The sequence below is a fragment of the Passer montanus genome, unplaced genomic scaffold (genome assembly GCF_014805655.1).
Source record: "Passer montanus isolate IOZ18808 unplaced genomic scaffold, ASM1480565v1 scaffold127, whole genome shotgun sequence".
NCBI lineage: Eukaryota > Metazoa > Chordata > Aves > Passeriformes > Passeridae > Passer > Passer montanus.
Window position 1 is genome coordinate 258,487 of NW_024359499.1, and position 18,605 is coordinate 277,091.

General features: G+C 51.4%; 1 protein-coding gene across 5 annotated transcripts; it reads right to left on the minus strand.

Annotated features, from left to right (window-relative positions):
• Nucleotides 1–565: 565 nt before the first annotated feature.
• TMEM9 (transmembrane protein 9) lies at nt 566–7,274 on the minus strand. Of its 5 annotated transcripts, XR_005626474.1 has the most exons (7): nt 6,993–7,274; nt 4,631–4,732; nt 4,443–4,534; nt 3,912–4,020; nt 2,915–3,046; nt 900–1,637; nt 566–801 (listed from the first exon to the last, which is right to left on the minus strand). XR_005626474.1 is itself a non-coding variant. In XM_039698508.1 (6 exons), the coding sequence occupies exons 1-6, from the start codon at nt 7,257–7,259 to the stop codon at nt 1,488–1,490; spliced, it is 852 nt and encodes a 283-aa protein (XP_039554442.1). In that variant the 5' UTR covers nt 7,260–7,274; the 3' UTR covers nt 566–1,487. The 5 variants fall into 5 exon arrangements, 4 of the variants coding, with proteins under 4 accessions (XP_039554442.1, XP_039554445.1, XP_039554444.1 ...); XM_039698508.1 differs by having other exon boundaries at nt 566–1,637; XM_039698511.1 differs by lacking the exon at nt 6,993–7,274 and adding an exon at nt 6,796–6,981 and having other exon boundaries at nt 566–1,637.
• Between the last annotated feature and the right edge of the window lie 11,331 nt (nt 7,275–18,605).

Below are 18,605 nucleotides of genomic sequence, written 5' to 3' on the forward strand. Positions count from 1 at the left end.
AGATGGGGCTTCTAGAAAGGTGAGGAAGGCACAGAATTGGGCTCCAGGGAACAAAGATAAGCCAAGGAAAATGTGACCTCGGTATAATGTGAAGCTACGGGTCCTTTTTAGCCCAGGGAGGTGCTGAAGGGTAATTGGGGTACACACAGGCTCCCAAAAGCTGTTTGGGCTTGTCTGGCAGGGTCAGCTTGGAGGGCTCGATGTTCCACTAGCAGCTGCAGGCCCCAGCACACAGGGCAGTGACTGGCATTTCTCCCAATTAGGCTTTTAGCAACAATGTCTCAGCTTCCTGCAAAGGAAGAATTCCAGTCTGCTCAGCATTCCCATAGGGTAGCCCAGAGAAATTAAGTCACTAACCTGTGCTAAGCAGGACTCTGGTCTGCCCATGCTCCAAGCCTGGCTCTCCTGGGGCAGGACAGGGACAGTGCCAGGGACACTCCTGCAGCACCATAACCACAGCTCTGCTTTGAGGTGGTATGAGCTCACCGGCTGGGCACTGGCAGGCAGATGGAAAGCCTCAGACCTGGCATGATGGGGTTTTTTCCCCTGAAAAAAGCCACTCAGGTAGCAGATCTTTGCATTTAATATGGAGGTGCTAGACCATAAACTCCAAATGTTCTCAGTGGGATCAATACACACGCCAGAATCACTGCAGCTTCCTCCATGCAGCCCAAGCCCTGTCAGAGCTCTTGGAGTGTTCTGAGTGGCACAAGTGTCCACTTCCCAGGGCCCTGACGGGTGTTTCTAGTGCTCCAGGAGAGCCTGTGTCCTAGTTCTCTTGGACACAAATGCTGCTGTCCACTGTGGGAGAACACCAAGGGTCACCAGTATGAGTACAACTCAAGAGGTTTCACCCCAGGAAGTTTTTATCTACTGGTAAAGCACAAAAAGATTTTTACCTGTTGGACTCTTACTGATGTAGGTACTAACAGGTTTTGTGATATTCACATGCCCAGAAGCAAGCTGCAGTCTCAATTATGCTGGTGTAAACCTGGAAAGAATCCAGAGGTATGGAAATCTCTCCATTTACATCAGGATAAGCAGAAGCAGCAGTGCGCACTGGCAGAAACCCCCTCCCCTTTGTTCCTGTGCTGTTCCTGTGTGGCTCAGCACCACAATGCCCAAGGACCATCAGTGCACACTGGAGGAGGAGGTGGCTGCTGTATCCTGGAGAAACATAACATGACATAATTTATCCCACATCAAAATTCTCCCACTATTTTTATCCCAGGAGGACTGAGCCAGCTTGCAGCACTCTGTTCCCAGCCCCTGTCCCTGCTGGGGTGGGCTGATAGAGTCCCGTGTTCGGCCGAGCTCCACAGGGCAGCCAGAGCCCAGGGGCCAGCATGGCTGGGCAGGGGAAGGGCAGGGGACACCACCAGAGAAGCCTTTGGGGCTGCTGCTCCCTCTAGAGACGGTGAATCAGGGAGGGCTGGAGGTTCCATTCCAACGCTGGGGTGTCCTGGTGCGGCAGGGCCCAGCAGGGCCTAGCTCAGCATCTTGTGCCGGTCGAACACTGTCTTCCTCTGCTCCTGCACCTGCCGCTTCCAGCGCTGCTGGGCCCCCTCCACCCGCTCCAGCACTGTGTTGGCCCTGGCGCCAGCCAGGGGGGGCACTGCGGCCAGGGAGTGAGTGTCCTGCAAGGAAAGGAATGCGGCTGGAGACCAGGCAATGCCCAGCCCGAGCACACAGGGAGGTAGCTGACTTGGGGAGAAACTGCACCTGAAAGAGCAGTTCAAGGTTTGAGTTGTTCTGATGAAGAACCTCCTTTTCAGAGCTCCTCAACATCAGCCCTCAAGTCCTTGCTCTTGGGGATCACCCACGACTCCAGATAAAAGTTCCCAGCAGAGGAACTGCACGAAGTGTAGAGCACTGCTGGAAACCCATTCTTGGAGTCTACAAGGAGCCACAGTGCCAAGGTGAACCACATCCCCCCACTAAAACCAGGCTGACAATGGATGGAGATCCCTCTTGGCACAGGAACAAGGCCTATCCCAGAGGACTTAGTCCAGCGTACTGGAGTCAGATAAATGTCACTTAACACCAGGCATTTACCATGTGCACCTGGATCTGGATCTGAATTACTGCTGCAAACCCATGACTTTGGGATACAATGCATCTCCTCCTGCAGGACCTCCTTTTTCAGCAGAGGGAGGCAAGGGATAGACTGTGGACACTGGAGCAGCTGCTCCTCACATCCGAGTTTGAAGGAATTGGGCCAAATAGTTTATACTCACAACAAAGTACAAATAGGACAATCTAACCAAGTGCTGCAACTGCATTAATTTTATGTAGCAAGAAATTTTTCCTCCCCCAAAACTGGTGTGTGACAGAGAGAAAGAGGGAGAGAGTGGCTCTTTCTTTGCTACTGGGTCTTAATCATTTTGCCCACAGTTTGTACACCAGCATCCCACAAAAAGATGGGGTTTCAATGAAATTGTGCTCTGGTGAACTGCAGCACAGGAGCATAGGGAACAGCAGCCTGGATACAACCCAAGGCCCAGCCCCAGAGCAGGCTCAAACAGCACCTCAAAGGCCACTGTTTTAAGTGTCTAGAAGATGTTTTAGCTGACACTTAAGCTCATCCTTCCCTGGAAGCTCAGCACCACAAAACTCCATCTGGGACACTGCACAAACAGGATCTGACTTTTTTCCCTCTAGATGGACAAACCAAATTCAGGCCAGCTGCTAGAAAGTCCCCTCTGCCTCTGAGGGCAAGACTTGCCTTGGGGTCGTTACACAGAACTCTGAACGTTCCATGTGCTTCTGCATGATGTGCAGATATCTAAATGTTCACCTGTGTAAGTACCCCCAAAGCAGCAGTGCTGGTCCCTCAGTGGATCAGAGGAGACAAGCAGGAGGTCACTGTTTCCCTATCCCCCCTTCTTCTGTCCCCCTGTCTGCACCCCCTCACCTCGCTGTCCTCCTCATTGTGCAGGGGCTGGGTGTAGGGGTCTGGCTTGCGGATCAGGGGGTCCACGAGCACCAGGAAGGCCATGTAGAGCAGCAGGGCCCCCACCACCGACAGGTAGATGATGATGATCACCTGCAGTTGAGGATAGTGCAGGGGGAAAGGATAAGCAGTGTAGATAAGAAGCACCACAGAGGTCAGGAAGGTCCTTTGCAGCTGCCTTTGATGTGTGATCTCTTGTTCTCATTTTGCTCACAAGAGTCTCTTGCTCTTGCCAGGAGGCCAAGGTTGTGCCATCACAGCACAAAGTGTGCTGACGCTCTCGCTGTGCCAACTGAGGGCATGTTCTGCACATAAGGGACAACAAGATGGGGCCCTGGTCAGAGGTGCTTGGCACTCTTGTCACACTTGTCCACATCCCCAGCAAGAAGACTGGGCTCCCACACAGCTCCTCACTACCAGGAATGCCCCTGCCTCAGACACGGAATCACAGAACTCACAGAATCCCTGAATCACTGAGTGAGGTTGGAGAACATGTCTGAGATCATGGAGTCCAACCTGTGACCAATCCCCACCTTGTCACCCCACCCAGAGCACTCAGTGGCACATCCAGTTGTTCCTTGAGCACCTCCACGGACAGCGACTCCCTGGGCAGCCCCTTCCAGTATCCAACACCCTTTTTTTGTGAAGAAATTCTTCCTGGTGCAGCTTCAGACCACGTCTTCTTGTCCTGTCACTAGCTGCCTGGGAGAATAGGCCAACCCCCACCTGGCTACAGCCTTCTTTCAGAGAGTTGTAGAGTGAGCCCCTGGCACTGCCACCATGTACTCGCTGTGACAGTTTCCTTTCTTAAAGAAAACTTTCTGGGCTCTTCTCCAGGAACCAACCAGTGCGGCAGTGCCGGCGCTGCTGTGGCACGGCACAGCCAGTGAGTGCAGTCACCCTGGGCTTGTGTGGCACAGCAGGGAGCAGGACCGGGCAGGGGCCTGAGCTCAGGTACCTTGATGGTGGTGGTGCTGCGCTCCTCGTACTTGCACTCGCAGAGCAGGCAGTAGGCCTCCACGTCATTCCCGGGCACTGGCATGGGCTCCACCACGTGCAGACAGTTGCTACAGCACAAACCAACCACAATCAGCAGCAGCACAAGCTGAAACCAGTGCTCTGTGCAAGGACACTGGGGTGACTTTGTCTGTGCCCCAGCTTTCCAGTCAGGCTCATAAGACTGATCTGGTGTTAAGAGCTCCCCTCACAGCCTAGCTGCCCAAACTCCCTGGGATAGCTTGTCCCAGCAGCTTTTGCAGGGATCCAGTCCAGGTGGAAAGGATTGGAGGGCACACCCTACATCTGCCAAGAGCAGTGGGTAAACATGTCATCCCAGATTCCTCAATTTCTGTTTAAAAAAATGCCCCTGGCCTAGGCTGAACACCAAAGCAGCTCCCTCTGCAAACATACAGGCAGGGAATCTGTTCTCAGCATCAGCTCCAGAGCTTGGCTGCCACAGACCGACCCCTGAGGCTGCTCACTCACTCACCAGTCCTTCTGGGACACATTCTTGTTGTAGATGTGCCCGCTGATGTTGCGATACGGGGGGCAGATGCACTTGCAGCGAATGTCCTCAGAGCTCTGCAGGACACAGGAGCCATGTGAAGGAGGGCACACAGCTCTGTCCCCTCACACCCCACTTCTGCCGTGCCCCACACATGGCTCGGTGTCACCCACCTTGCTGGCCTGTGCTGGGGGACACAGGACACAGCCCAGCAGCACCAGCAGCAGCATGGGGCTCACAGAGTTCCAGGAGCTCTGGGCAAACATCCTGGGAGCCTGAGGGAACAAAATTCACATCCAGGATAGAGCGTCTCAGCTGAATGCAGCCACAATGAGGTAGTCAAGAGATTTTGTTTTTGGCCCACTTGCCTCTGTTTTGCCCAGGAAGAAGAAATTTGTTCCTGAATCTCAGCTGATGCCAGCCAGAAACTTTCGGAAACAACACAGATCCCAACAACGCTCCTGTCAGAAGAGCTTCCACCCTGTACAGCCACACATCTAAACTACCCCAGCCCTGCAAAAATATTGCTGATTTCCTTACAACTGGACTTGCAGAAAACCTCCTGTCCATCTCTTACTACCCTGGAGCCCAGCTGCAGATATTTTGGTGCTGACAGTTTTGCTCACTAAAAGATGCAGAACTAGGTGCAAGGGTGACCTAAAGCAGTACACTGGGGCCTCCCTGCTGCTCTGCCATGAACAGCAAATCATTCATCTTCTGACACTCAAAGTCTTGCTGCTGAAGGGAATTATGTATTTTCCTGTCATGAGCTATGGGAAAGGGGTTGAATATTCCTAAGTATTCCAAACCAATTCCTAAACCTCCTTTATCTCAAGATACCTGTTCAGTAAATCCTGATTTTAAAATTACTTCAAGCTGGTAGCTTGGTGAATTCATTAACGCCTTTTGCTACATATCACAGAATGGTCTGGGCTGGAAGGGACCCTAAAGATTATCTCCTTCCAGATAAAGTTGTTCCAGAGATGTGTGCTTCCATAAATCCATAAGAATATGAATTTATTCCCTGTGCCACAAAAGGCAAGCTTGCCTTGGTCAGACTGGCATTCACCCTCAGAGAGAAAAGGTGGAGCAGGTGTTGGGGGACCTTGGGACAGCAGGGAAGAGCTGTTTCAGCAGAGGAAGGGGAAGGGAATTTACACCGTCATTAATCAGCTCCCAGGTAATCCCACAGCTTACTCCAGGTACTTGTATTCCATCACCTGACCTGATTCCACTGGGATTTAAATCACTGCAATATTCCATTCCCTTTGCTTTATCTTATGTCAACACTTTAAATTCACATAATGAATTACAAATACCAAGTTCCTTTCTTCTTTATCTAAACAAAACACCAGCAACTTTCTAACAAGCTGCCAGACCTCCAAAATGCGTCCCAGTCCTATCACCTCATCCCATGATTTATTAAGGTTTTGCACCACAGCTTCAAAAATCTCCTCAAACAATGATCCTTTCCAGGGAGACTCCCCTGTACATCAGGGGTTCAGATCTTCATCACGGATCTGGGGAACAGGACTGATCTAAGCTGCCCAGTGCACGTTACCCATTTTAAGTGGGTCTGGACTTTTGTCTGAATTTTTAACACAGCAGTGGGGCATGTACCATTGCTGGGCATGCAATGCCCAACTCTCAGCTGAGTTCAGAATATCTGAACAACTCATAAATGTCACTTTTCAAAATAGGAGGGGAAAACACATGATCTATTATACCATAAACAAAAACTTAGAACCTGGGCAGAGTTCACTCACCATGAACTGCAGAACACCCTCAACCACACAAAGGATGATTAAGGCATATTTATCTCTAATTTATTTGACAGCAAAGGGACGCATGTACACATGCCTTAAGAGCTATTTTTTCCAGACCATCAGCCCAGGCCACAGCAGCCATGCAGCCAAAACCAGCTGCATCTGGACCAAAACCCACCAGCGCAGTAAGCACAGCAGAGGGTGAGGTGAAGTTCTCGGGGGCTGTGAGTGTGATAGCTCCCAGGACGAACCCCCACCAAAGGCTGTCCAGAGCATGGCTGCACACAACCACCCGCTCTTCTCCCTGGGACTGCCCAGTAATCACCTCATCTTTAACCTCCCATCCCGGAAAGTGCCCGAGGCCAGGCCGCACGGGGCTTGGAGCAGCCTGCTCTCGTGCTCCTTGCCCGTAGCAGGGGTTAGGGCTGGATGAGCTTGATGGTCCCTTCCCACCCAAACCATTCTGGGACGATTCTGTGAACATCACATGGAGCACTTCTAAGGCTCCAGCCCATTTCCCTCCCCGGACTTATGCTCGAACCACCCCCTACATCTACTGGGCCTACAACTACCGAGGCCCCGGATGCCCCCTCAGCCCGCCAGGGGCTTCCACCGCCCGGTCCCACCCGGGATGCCTCCGGCAGTGCAAGCCACCGCCGCCCCGCGAGCCCCGGGTCCTGCACGGTCCCGCCGCAGGTGCGGGGAGCGGAGCGGAGCAGGGCCCGACGCCCCTCAGCCCGGCCGTGCCCACCCCACGGCCGCCCCTTACCTGCCCCTCGCTCCAGCCCGAGCGCAGCCCCGCCCTGCAGGCCCCGGCCAGGCCCGCCCCGCGTGCCCATTCGGCCATGGAGCGTGACGCCCAGTGACGGACAGCTCCGCTGGCCAATCGGAGGGCAGGCAGCGCCGCCGGTGCTGAGGGCGTCCCGCAGGGCTGAGGGACGCGCTGCTGTCGCCGGCCGTTGCCGTTGCCGGAGGAGCCTTCGGCCGACGTGACCCGCGCGGCTCCCGCCTGGCTTCCCGGGCAGCGCCTCCTCATCCTGCGGCTGAGACGCGGGATAGCCCCGCTCCTTCTCAGCCCCTTCTCACCTCACATCCCCGTTTTCCCCTTACACCCCCTTCTCCCCTCACACCCAGCTCTCCCCTCACGGTCCCATTCCCCTCTGATGGCCGCTCTGTTCCCTCACAGACCCCGTTCCCTCCCTCACACCCCGCTCTCCCTTCACGGCCCCGCTCTCCCGTCATGGCCTCTCTTCTCTCGCATTCTGCGTTTTCCCCTCACACCCCGTTCTCCCGTCATGGCTCTGCTCTCCCCTCACACCGGCGGTGGTCCTGTGACTATCAGAGGGAACAGCCCGGGCCGCAGTGGTGCCCTTGCTTCTCATTTTGGCTGATCTGTGGTGATAGATGATACCACTGCTCCTTCAGTTTCAAAGGCTTTGGTCTTGCTACGAACCTCTTGTGTTTGAGACTTGTGACTCATTTTAAAAGCCTGTTCCTTGTGCCAAGAGGAACATTGTGCCTTTCCAAGGCCACAGTGTCTGGTGTTTGCCCAGAGAACATTACTCAGATGTGGTTCTTGTAGTACCTCGGGTGTGCCCCACTTTCTGTGTCGGCACTCTTCAGGTGTGCAAATACCCCAAGCCTTGGCTTTGCTCCGGTGGCAGCTCCCAGGAGGTTCCATTCGGAGCTGGAGGGATGGAGGGTGTCAGGAAAATTCCACAAACGCCAGAGGTTTATGTCCAAAAAGGAGAGAGAGGAGTCCTGCAACTTCATTCGAATAAAGGGAGAAAGTCCACTGGGTCACACACCCACGGAGCTTTCTCTCCCGAATTTTGGGGAGCACAGCCTTCTTTTATCCCAAACTCCCGGCCCCATGTTTCCTCTTCCTTTCCCCATTGGCCGAGGTACTAGGAAGGTACAGCCTTCCCGAACCACCTACCACATGAACCCCTTTGAACTCATTATTTTACCCCAAAGTTCAGCCTTGTGCAGCCACTTGTCTGTTTCAGGATCCAGGCTGTCTGGACTCTGCAACAAACCTGCTGCCGATACATTAAGACCCATTTCAAAGACGTTAACACCCATACCTTCACCCATCAAATTGTTCATAAAGACATTAGCTTTCCTCTCAAGGGGCTTCCTGCTTCTCTGGCACTTTGCTGCTTTACCTGGTGCAGATTTACCTGGTGCTGCTGGATAAAGTCAGGACCTAATTTTTTTCAGGTAAAAAATATCCCTTGATGGAAAAAGAAGAGACCCAAACCCCTGGTTTAACTTCTAGAAATAGAATCACAAAATCAAATAGTTTTGGAAAGACCCCTGAGATCATCATGTCCAACCTATGCCTGACCCCCACCTTGTCATCCAGTCCAGAGCACTCAGTGCCATGGCCAGGCGTTCCTTGGATACCACCAGGAATGAGGACTCCACCACCTGGAGTCCCTGGGCAGTCCCTTCCAATGCCTGACCACCCTTTCCATGCAGAAATTCCTCTGGATGTCCAACCTGAACCTTTCCTGGTACACCTTCATGCCATTTCCTCCTGTCCTGTCCCTGTTCCCTGGGAGCAGGAGAGGCCAACCCCAGCTGCCCCTCCTGTCAGGAGCTGTGCAGACCCAGAAGGTCCCCCCAGGCCTCCTTTTCTCCAGGCTGAGCCCTTTCCCAGCTCACTCAGCCACCCCTCGTGCTCCAGACCCTTCCACAGCTCCATTCCCGGCTCTGGACTCTCTCCAGCCCCTCAATGTCCTTCCTGAACCCACCTGGCATGGACCCCTCATGAGAGGGTGTTTCCAGTCTTGACAGAGTTTGCTCCTTTGATGAAAATAAAAATGATAATAGCAAGGTGAGATACATTCAGCCAGAAATAGGTGTAGATCAGAGGGTAAATTATTGTTTGGCAGGTAGTTCTGTGTTTCCGATAGTTTTAACTTTCTAGAAATGAGTAAATAATTGAGACTGCTTGTTTTAGGGCTTGCAGAATGCATAAGTTTTGGACACATTTTAAAATGTCCCACACTGTTCCATGCCCTTGGCATAGGAATTACTGATGTAAAAGTGCTTCCATAGAGTCATAAAGTCATGAGGTGGTTTCAGTTAAGAGGGACCTCAAAACTCATCCCATCCCATCCCATGCCCTGGGCAGGCACACCTTCCACTATCCCAGGTTGTGGCTCCATCCAGCCTGGCCTTGGACATCTCCAGGGATAGGGCAGCCACAGCTTCTCTGGGCAACCTGGGCCAGGGCCTCCCCATCCTCACAGGGAAGAATTTTTTTCTATTACTTCATCTAAACCTCCTCTCTTACAGTTTGAAGCCATTCACCCTTGTCCTGTCACTGCATGTTCTTTTGCATAGTCTCATAAATAATATTCTAAAGAGTTTTCTCACCCATTGCTGTAATGTTTACAATCCTGGCCCTGCCATGGCTGCATTCTAGCCCCACTCACTGGAGTCTGTATAGGATAGTAGTCTAAATCAGCTGGACTGATCCAAGGAAACTTTCCATGAGAATAATCCTGGGTATTAGATGTGCAAAGGACTTCTAATTCCTTCCTCCTACTCCAGTGTTGCTGAGTGAAAGAAGCTCTTTAGTGCTAAATCAGAGCTCTCCCTTCAGAGCAGAACCCTGGGCCTGCTCATGGGACACTCAATGCTGTGACACAGCTGAGTTTTTTCAGGTTGAAAGGCCCATGGCCGTAGGGATTTTCTGTGACTGACTTTCTTCTGGCTGGTGAGGAGGTGTTTTTATCTCTGACATACCTGTTGTCACAGCAATCTGTTCTTCTGTGTCTTTTGCAGCCCAGAGGTCCGTACCACTGCTTCTTGTGGGGCTACAGAACGCATTTGGAGGAAGCAGCCTGGAGTGGTGACAAGACACTGGAAATGCCTTTGGAGGAAGGAAAGGAATGGCCCAGGCAGATGAGAGACCACATCCAGGGATCAGTTTTTTTGGGTGAGCACCTCAAAAACAGACTGACCCAATACAGGATGAGTTTGAAAGTTGCATTTCAGTTCCAGTGCCTTTTCCAAGAGGCTGGTTTCAGAATTCTTGGATAGGAGAGTGAGTTGCATGTACACTTCCTGCAGTGATGAGTGGGAGATCTCACACACACTTCCAGGAGACTGTTTCCTGTTTCCTTGCTGACTTTCCCCTTGGCAAAGCTGCCTTTTTGTCTGTCCCAGATAACTGGGATGCAGCAGGCTCAGTTATCTCCTGGATGTCATCCCTGTTGCTGTGTTTAAAGCCCAGCAGCAGTGGGAAAAGTGAGTTTGCCTGAAGGGAGCAGGATTTGCTGCTTCATTTTTTCCTACCTGTTGCTCAGTCTTGTCCTCATTCCTAAGTGCACCACTGCACACACCCAACAGATGTGGTCATGTTTCCTGAATTTCTGTGTGTGCTGAATGCAGGTGCCTTCAAAAATCTCTCCAGCAATGGGTTCTGAACCCTACAGAGATCTTGCCCTGAATTCCCAGTAATTTGGGTTGATATTAGCCACTGACACCACTGTGTAGGGATCTGTGACACACACAGAGAGAGGCTTTGGAGATTTTGGGACTACCAAAATTGTTCATTCCTGATTTCTGCCTCCCGCTTTGCTGGCAGCACTAAGGTGAGAGGTGCCTCAGAGGAGCCTTCCATGGGCAGTGCCCTGGGAATAGAGGCCAAACAATTCACGTGGCACAGAGGGAGAGGGAATGGGAGATAGGAGACAAACACAAATGTGTAAAAGAGGGGAAATGCATCAGTTGTTAATACCCTGCCCTGTTCCTGTCCCTTTACCCACATAATTAGGCCTTGCTGGCACTCATGGTGTCAATCTGAAGGACAGGTGGCATTTTTGTTAACAGCAGTGGCTGAGGACACACAGGAACAGCTTGTCCTTGTTCCCTCTGGACAAGGGTGTTGGTGACAACACTGCAAACCTTCTTCCGGCCCAGCGCCGGGGTCACAGCAGCTGGCACATATTTAAAGGGCAGTTTATTTTAAATTGTGAACAGATACATTGACTTGTAAATATTCTAGAAATACATCCTGCCATTATAAAAAGCATCCTATAATTCAGGGGGAAGAAATTTCATTCTTCACCTGCAGCAAGATTATTTGGTCTTTCTATTGCCTATGAAATTAAATGCTTTGGGACTTGTAAGCTGACAAGAGAAGAATCTAGGGTGCCTGGGCATTGGGCCAACCTGTGGGACTCTCTTCCTTGTGCAGGATGGGTAGTTAGACCAAATAATGGCAATTCTCCTTCTCTTTATGCTGTCAGCTCCTTTCCAGCTCCAAGGAAGTGGTTTGTGGTGCTGTGCCTCAGTTTCCTCAGTCAAATGGTACCACAGCACTGGGAGGGGCTCTGTGAGGGTGGTTGAAGAGCTCGTGAGGGTCACAAGAGCTGCTTGTGATGGTCAGTTCTTGAGGGCTTCTCTCACCCTGAAAGACCTGATGGTCTTAAAAAGCCTCATGGAGATTTGTGAGCATACAGTAATGAACAAACGGTGTCAGACCCAGGCAGGAGCAGCTGCTGTGTGCGTGGGAGCTGACAGAAGATGTGGCTGCCCAGCAGGCTGGGCTCTGATAACCTGGGAGATCCAGTGTCAGTGTGTGCCCTTGGGCCATGCACATGCAGGCTGGGGTTGTGCAGGACCCTCTGTCCAGCATGACCTCCCATGGCATGGACAGGCAGAGAACAGCCATTAATGTCCAGCCATGAAGGGTAACTCTGGACAACGGAATTTGGAGCTGGTTCTTGTGGGTCACAGCTGTGCCGCCATGAAGGTGTGATGGGGAAGATGCTCACAGATGGTGATGGGATGGCTCTGGGCTGGTGAGGGGGAACCAACCCACACATGGCTGACCCCATGGAGTCCCCAAAGGGGGGACTCCTGCTTCTCCACCTGTGCTGTGTTCAATAATTTCTGCCCCTAGACAGAAGACCACTGCCAGTCAAAAACCTTGTGCCAGGGAAGGCTCAGATTGGACATTAGGAAGAATTTCTTCACAGAAGGGGTGGTTACATATTGGAATGTGGTGCCCAGGAAGGTGGTGGAGTCACCATGCCTGGAGGTTTTCCTGTTTCAGGAAAGCCTGGAGTGACACACAGTGCCATGGTCTTGTTGACAAGGTGGGCATTGGTTACAGGTTAGACTCAATGATCTCAGGGGTCTTTTCCAGCCTTAGTGATTCTGTGGTTCTGTGATTATGTGAAACAGGATGGCTGAGGAACAGAGCCTCCTCTGGGTTCAACCAAAACTTCTGCAGTACTGAGACTAAAGGAGAGAGTGGCTGCACCCCAGAGCAGTGCTCTGGCCCACATTGCTTCCCCCTGCCTGATTTCCCAAGGAAACAGAGGGAAAAGGGAATTCTCTGTGACCTGAGGTATTTTTCAAGAGCCTATGCTCTTCCCTGGAGCCTTGGAACCTGGGTGGTGGTGCAGTCCTGCTGTGAACCAAACAAGAGCTTCAGCCTCCTGGGAGGGAGCTGCCATGGGAAGGGGTGGGGAATTGTGCTCTGATGGAACTGAGGCAGGTGGAGACTTGGCAAAGCCAGACCCAAAGTATTTTCATCTTCCAAGCCAGGGGTATAGAGCACTGCCCATAGTGGGGATGCTTCCAGCTCTTTGGGTGTAGAGATGTCTGGTGAAGCTGCAGTGCCACCCTCCCTGCTGTCCTCCCCCTGCCATGTGTGTGAGGGAAGAGGGGAAAGAATAAAGTCAGGATGGCTGTGATGGATCCTGTTTGTGAGGCTGAGTGGATGCAGCCTCTGGGGACTGCTCCGTGCTGCACCCACTCCTGTTCCGCGGGGGTGTCCTGGGAAGTCTGGCTCCTCCTTACTTGGCAGAGAATCAGTACCATTGGCAGCCTTTTCTGTAACACCTGATTCAGCCAAAAATAAGTTTCTCCAAGACTTTTGATGGAATTGCATGAACAATTATGCCTAAGTGTATTTTTGGCATGAGGCCTTCTGGGGCTTGATTTTGCCTTCTAAGGTTGTGCAGGAGGGCTGCAGTCACCCCAGTACACTTCGTGCTGTGACTGCTCCTTAAACCTGGCCAGCTTGGAACTCTTGGGCTGGGCTGATGGTCAGGGTCTCCTCCTGCCTCGCAGTGGGTGTCCTGGTTTAACCCAGCTGCCAAGGCAGCCCCACACTCACTCACTCCTTCACAGTGTGATGGGCAGTCAGAGGAGTGAAAGTGAGACATCTGGTGGCTTGAGATAAATCAGTTAATAAGTAAAGCAAAAGCCATGCACACAAACAAAGTAAAACAAGAGAGTCATTCACATGTCCCAACAGCAGGAACAATGGGGGGAAATTCTACATGTGAGACCAATGAAGTCTTTGCTAATAGAGGTCACTGCCTTTGGGGAGTGATGACCCTCTATCTTGGAAGGGTTGCTCAGTGCAGTATTGGACCACGTCTCAGACTTCTTCCAATTTGTTTCCTTAAAAATTCCCAAGTGGATACAGAATTCATCATCTTCTGAGCTGCCATGCTGAGTTGCTGTTAAACAGCTGCTCTGTTTCAGAAAGGTTAAAAGAATTCCTGGGGAGACCCCTGGGCAGGATTAATTTCTCTGTTTGGTGGGACTGGGAGGGCACTGTGGTTATAGGATCCCACCTGTATTTGCCCCCTTGGAAAAGGATGCTCTCCAGAAACCTTAGTAGAGGCTGGGAGAAGTGACTCAGCTGTGTTCGGAGGAAGTGATTTCAGTGCAAGTAAAGTAAATGCTCATTTCCTCTGGCACAGAAGAAAACATAAATGTTACTAGGTGGGCAGGTTCCCTCAGTGCAACTAAATGTTGTGCTTTCTCAGCTCTGCCATCAGCCTTTAATTTGGAGGCCCCAGATGGGTCATCCCTGTGGATCCAGCAGTGTGGGTGGGAATTTTGCCTCTCCCTGCAGGGCGGACCTCAGGGAGGAGGAGAGCCCGGGAAGCTCCAGCTACAGTAACTGGTTGTCTCCTGTAGGGCTCGGCCCAGAGAGAACTGGGGGCTTGTCGGGGGCTTTTGCAGCCCTTGGAAAAGGAACAGAGAATGAGTACAAGCCTTTCATTTCTGTATTGCTTGGATGAAATGAAATGTAAACCAGAAAAGCAAACACAGACATGCAGATGGTAAGCTGCCAAAGGCTCCCAGTAATACACTGGTCATTTTTATCTCCACATCTTTTGTTGTCAGCTGTAGTGACAAACATATATTTATGTTCAATTAAAGTGATGTGTTACACTCATCTGACATCATCATCAGTCACCCAACTTTGCTGAACTACCCCAAACTGTTGTGTTTCCAGCTGTGGGGCTCCTAGCCCCAAGGGGTTGTCTATGGTATGGGGTTTCCCTGGACATGATCTTTCCAGGTCAGACGTCTCCCCCAGAAGGCAGTGACACTTTTGTTAACAATTATTCCTCCCTGTCTAAATTAATATTTTTGCTGCTAATTTGGGAAGCAACAAGATAGTGGTGTGGCAGGCAGTGCTCTCAGCACACATGTAGGTTGTATTAAAAATAGACATTAAAATATAATTTCTTGGGTCCTTTTAAAATTATCTGGACCTTTGTCAAGAGAGATCCATGCTTTTCCTCCCCCAGCATTCCCCCCTCCTTGGAATGCTACTTCCCTCACGATTTTTTTATTAGCATTGCTTGCTGCCATAGGTTTTATTTCTCATATCATATTTCACCTTCCCCTTCTCCGTGTCCCACTGCAGCCACTGACCAGGACAGTCCCTGGCCAGGTTGGGCAGGGCAGGACAGGATAATGTTGCTGACAGAAGACTTCAAGAGGCAATTAACAGCTTCTCCAGCATTCAGGCTCTGATTAGATAGAGGCTGTTCCCAACTTGTCAAAGAGCCTTCTCCTTGGAAGGGGAGACAAAGGAGGGCCTGGACACAGAACCTGCTCTACATTTCTGCTGTGCTGGCTTTCTCTTTGGACTGGATTATTTCAAGAGTTGGTTCCAAGTGGTGTTTTTTTTGTCAGGAATGACCTGTACAGGTGGGTCACATCACCAGTGAGTGCTTCCACATCACTGACCCTGTGCTGGATGGTTCTGGCCCTGTGGAACAGATGGGCTCAGGAGCAGTAGGAGTGAGCCAAAAGTCCCATTTCCTTCCACTGCTGTTCTGGGCTCAGTGACAGAGGGCTGTGTAATGCAGGGAGGAGGTTGTAATGCAGAGCAAGATTCAGCCCATGGCTGTAGGAGTGAAGAACATCTGTGGAGGGCTGTGCTTATCCTTCCTGTGGAAACATGGGAGACCTACAGTGCTGGGAATCACAGACCTCTGGGAGAAGCCTTTGTGCTGGGAAAGGGGGTGGGAGCTGCTATGCCAACAGGTATCTGCACTGGAAGATAGTGGTAGATTATGGGAAGGTGCTGGCAGGAGGTGGTCACATCCTGCTTCAGAATGCACTGGCAGGGATGGAAAGACTGACACCAACATCAGCAAGCACTTCACTGGATGTTCTGGGCATGTCCTGAACCACATTCTGCTGCAGGGATGTGGAGTCTCCACTGGAGCTTGCTGCAGGTGTTGGAGCAGTGCAGAGGTGCTGTGAGAGCAGAGAAATGCTCAGAGCCAGCCTGCTCCAGAGGGAGCTCTGGAGTGCTCGGTGATCCACCAGGCTGCTCCAGCCTTGGGTCTAGGCCTCTCCTGCCTGGTGCTGTGCTCTTTACACCCTGAGCTCCCTCCAAGTGTGGCCTGGCCTCATAGCTATCTTGTGGGTGGCACTGCACATCCCAGCTCCCCTCCCAGCTGGCCCTATTTATGGAGTTCCAATGTTGGCAGGTAGGGAAGTGAGACATTTGAAGCATGAGGGCCTCTCCTGGTGAGGCAGGAATATTTATTTGATCTGATGAAACTTCTTGTCATTGCCCAGGGTTAGGAACTCTGCACATGTGTTCTGAACCATCATTTCCAGGGCATGAGTGGGCTCAATATTCAGGACAAAGCAAACAAAACATTGTTAGAGTGGGAAGAGGGATTTCTACCCATATAAATTATACCACATTATCACCACATGGAGGGCAGTCACACGTCAGAACATTTCTCCTGAGGGCTAAGATAACTTCACTCCCTTTTTATTTCAACAGTCTGATCTTCCAGAGCTGTGCAATTTGTCTTTTCCATGCAAGGGAAAGCTTTGGGGGGAAGCCACTCAGCCATAGGTCAGATGGGCAGAAATGTCTCCTGTGGAAAGACAGGAGACATTAAAATACAGTGGAGGGAGTCTCTTTCACTGCCCCCATTCCTGCTAGATAATGGGGGAAATTCTCCTGAAAATTTATCTCGATGAATTAGGCAGATTTCATAGCTCCTTCCCAGGCTTTCCTTGTTGGGGAATGCTTATGATGGATAATACAGGAATGACCATAGTCCCTAGGAGTGGTCCCAGCTCTGCAGGGTGTCCCAGGAGCAGGGATCACCACTGTGTTCACAATATCCAGCTCTTACTGGTGCAGAGAGCTGTGATCCTACAAACCACTGTTGTTTTTTAAGTTTGCTTCCACAAGAGCCCAAAATGCTTGAGCAGGTAGAGAGAGCTCTTGAAGAGTTTGGGTTTGGATTAGGGACTTCAAAAGTTCCCTTTTGTGTTTCTGTTCTGTGACACAGTCATGATTCAAGGCATTGCACAGGGATTAGTGACCAGCAGAAGCCCCCTGTGTAGATGCCTGGTCCAGAAGGGATTTATTTCAAACCCAGAGCAGATAATACTAAAGTGTCTCTGCCAACTCACCTCCTGTTTGCCCCAAAGCAATCTCAGCCCATGCAGCCCTTGTCAGACAGGGACAAGGGAAATGTGCATGCCTTGAGCACTTCTCACCCAGGTAACCCACAGCCCAAACAGTGCTGCCACCATCACCATCCATCACAGCTACTGAAAACACCTCAGATACTTCTGCTGGCTGACAGCTCTCTTGCTCCCTGAGACCCAAGAGGCCTCTGACACAGTTCAGAGAGCCAGGACGGGAGCACCAGAGCTTCTGGAAAAGAGAGGGACTTCATTTGATTGCTTTTTCTTCTCCTTTGACAAATATTCCAGTGCAGATGCTGAAAACCTTTCAATTCACTAAAATCTGCCCATGTGTGCTATTTCTTCCAAAGTCAGTCCCTTTTCTGGGAGTCTCTCCACAGGGATGATGAGCTACATTCTGTGTGTGTCCAATCCTGCTCTGGGGTAGAAGGATCAATGTAGACACCCTTCTCAAAGGGCTGACAGAATTGCTGCTGGTCACTCCTGTGAGCGTGCGGAGGAGCTGGAAGGGTTGGCTGGCAGGACATTAACAGCAGCTTGTTTGTGCTCTGAGCAGGCTGCCCTGGCCCTCAAGGTCTTCTTTTCTTTGGGCAAGTCCTGCAGGGCAGTAGTGCCCACCTACCCCCACATTAGTGCCAGCCCCTTGGAGATCCTGCTCAGGTTACCCAAACAGCCAAGCCACAGCTTGGACAGTGCCAAGGAGCATTCCAGCAGGGAAGGTGTTTTTATGCTTCCCCTGAGACTGAATCACAGAATCATTTAGGTTGAAAAAGACCACTGAGCCCAAGCTATGCTCAACTCCCACCTTGTCACCCAGCCCAGAGCACTGAGTGCCACATCCAGGTGCTCCTAGGATTGGGGACTTCAAAGCTCCCTCGGCAGCCCCTTGCAATGTTTAATAACCACAGAATCACAGAATCACAGAATCTCTAGGTTGGAAGAGACCTTTAAGATCATCAAGTCCAACCCATGTTCTAACACCTCAACTAGATCATGGCACCAAGTGCCACATCCAGTCTTTTTTTAAACACATTTTTAAACCCTTTCTGTGAAGAAATGCCTCCTAATGTCCAACCTTCCCTGGCACACCTTGAGCCTTTTTTCCTGAGCACGCTAAAGCTGCAGAGGGCTCTGAGCCCTGACTGGACAGGGGTGTCCTCAGCAGGACCTGTCCCCATCACAGCTGGTTGAGCTTGTGTGATCTGCAGGATTGAAGAGACAGTACACACCCAGGGCTGTGTCCTGAATCTCTCTCTTGCAGGGCAATGTCTGACTAACCCAAGCAGCCCCTCTCTGTGTAGTCATTCAGGCCCTGGCAGCAGAGGCAGGGCAGTGCTGCAGTCAGGCTCAGCTTTCCTGCTCCAAGCCAAGGGCTGTGCCAGTGGTGATGGACGGACAGGGAAGGGACGTGAGGGAGCAGAGGGGAGGGTGTACCCCTTCCCCACAGCTTCTCCCACTCAGAAGGTGTTTATCCTAGTGACAAGTGCTATGGGCCTTTCATAACTGCTGCATTAGCAGAGGATCAAGTGGCACTTAATGGGAGCAGTCTGCCTCATAAAGTGTGATGGGAAAGGTCGCCAAGGTCGAAGGGGAAACATTTTCAGCAGGCTGACACAAGCCTTGGCTTCTGCCTGAC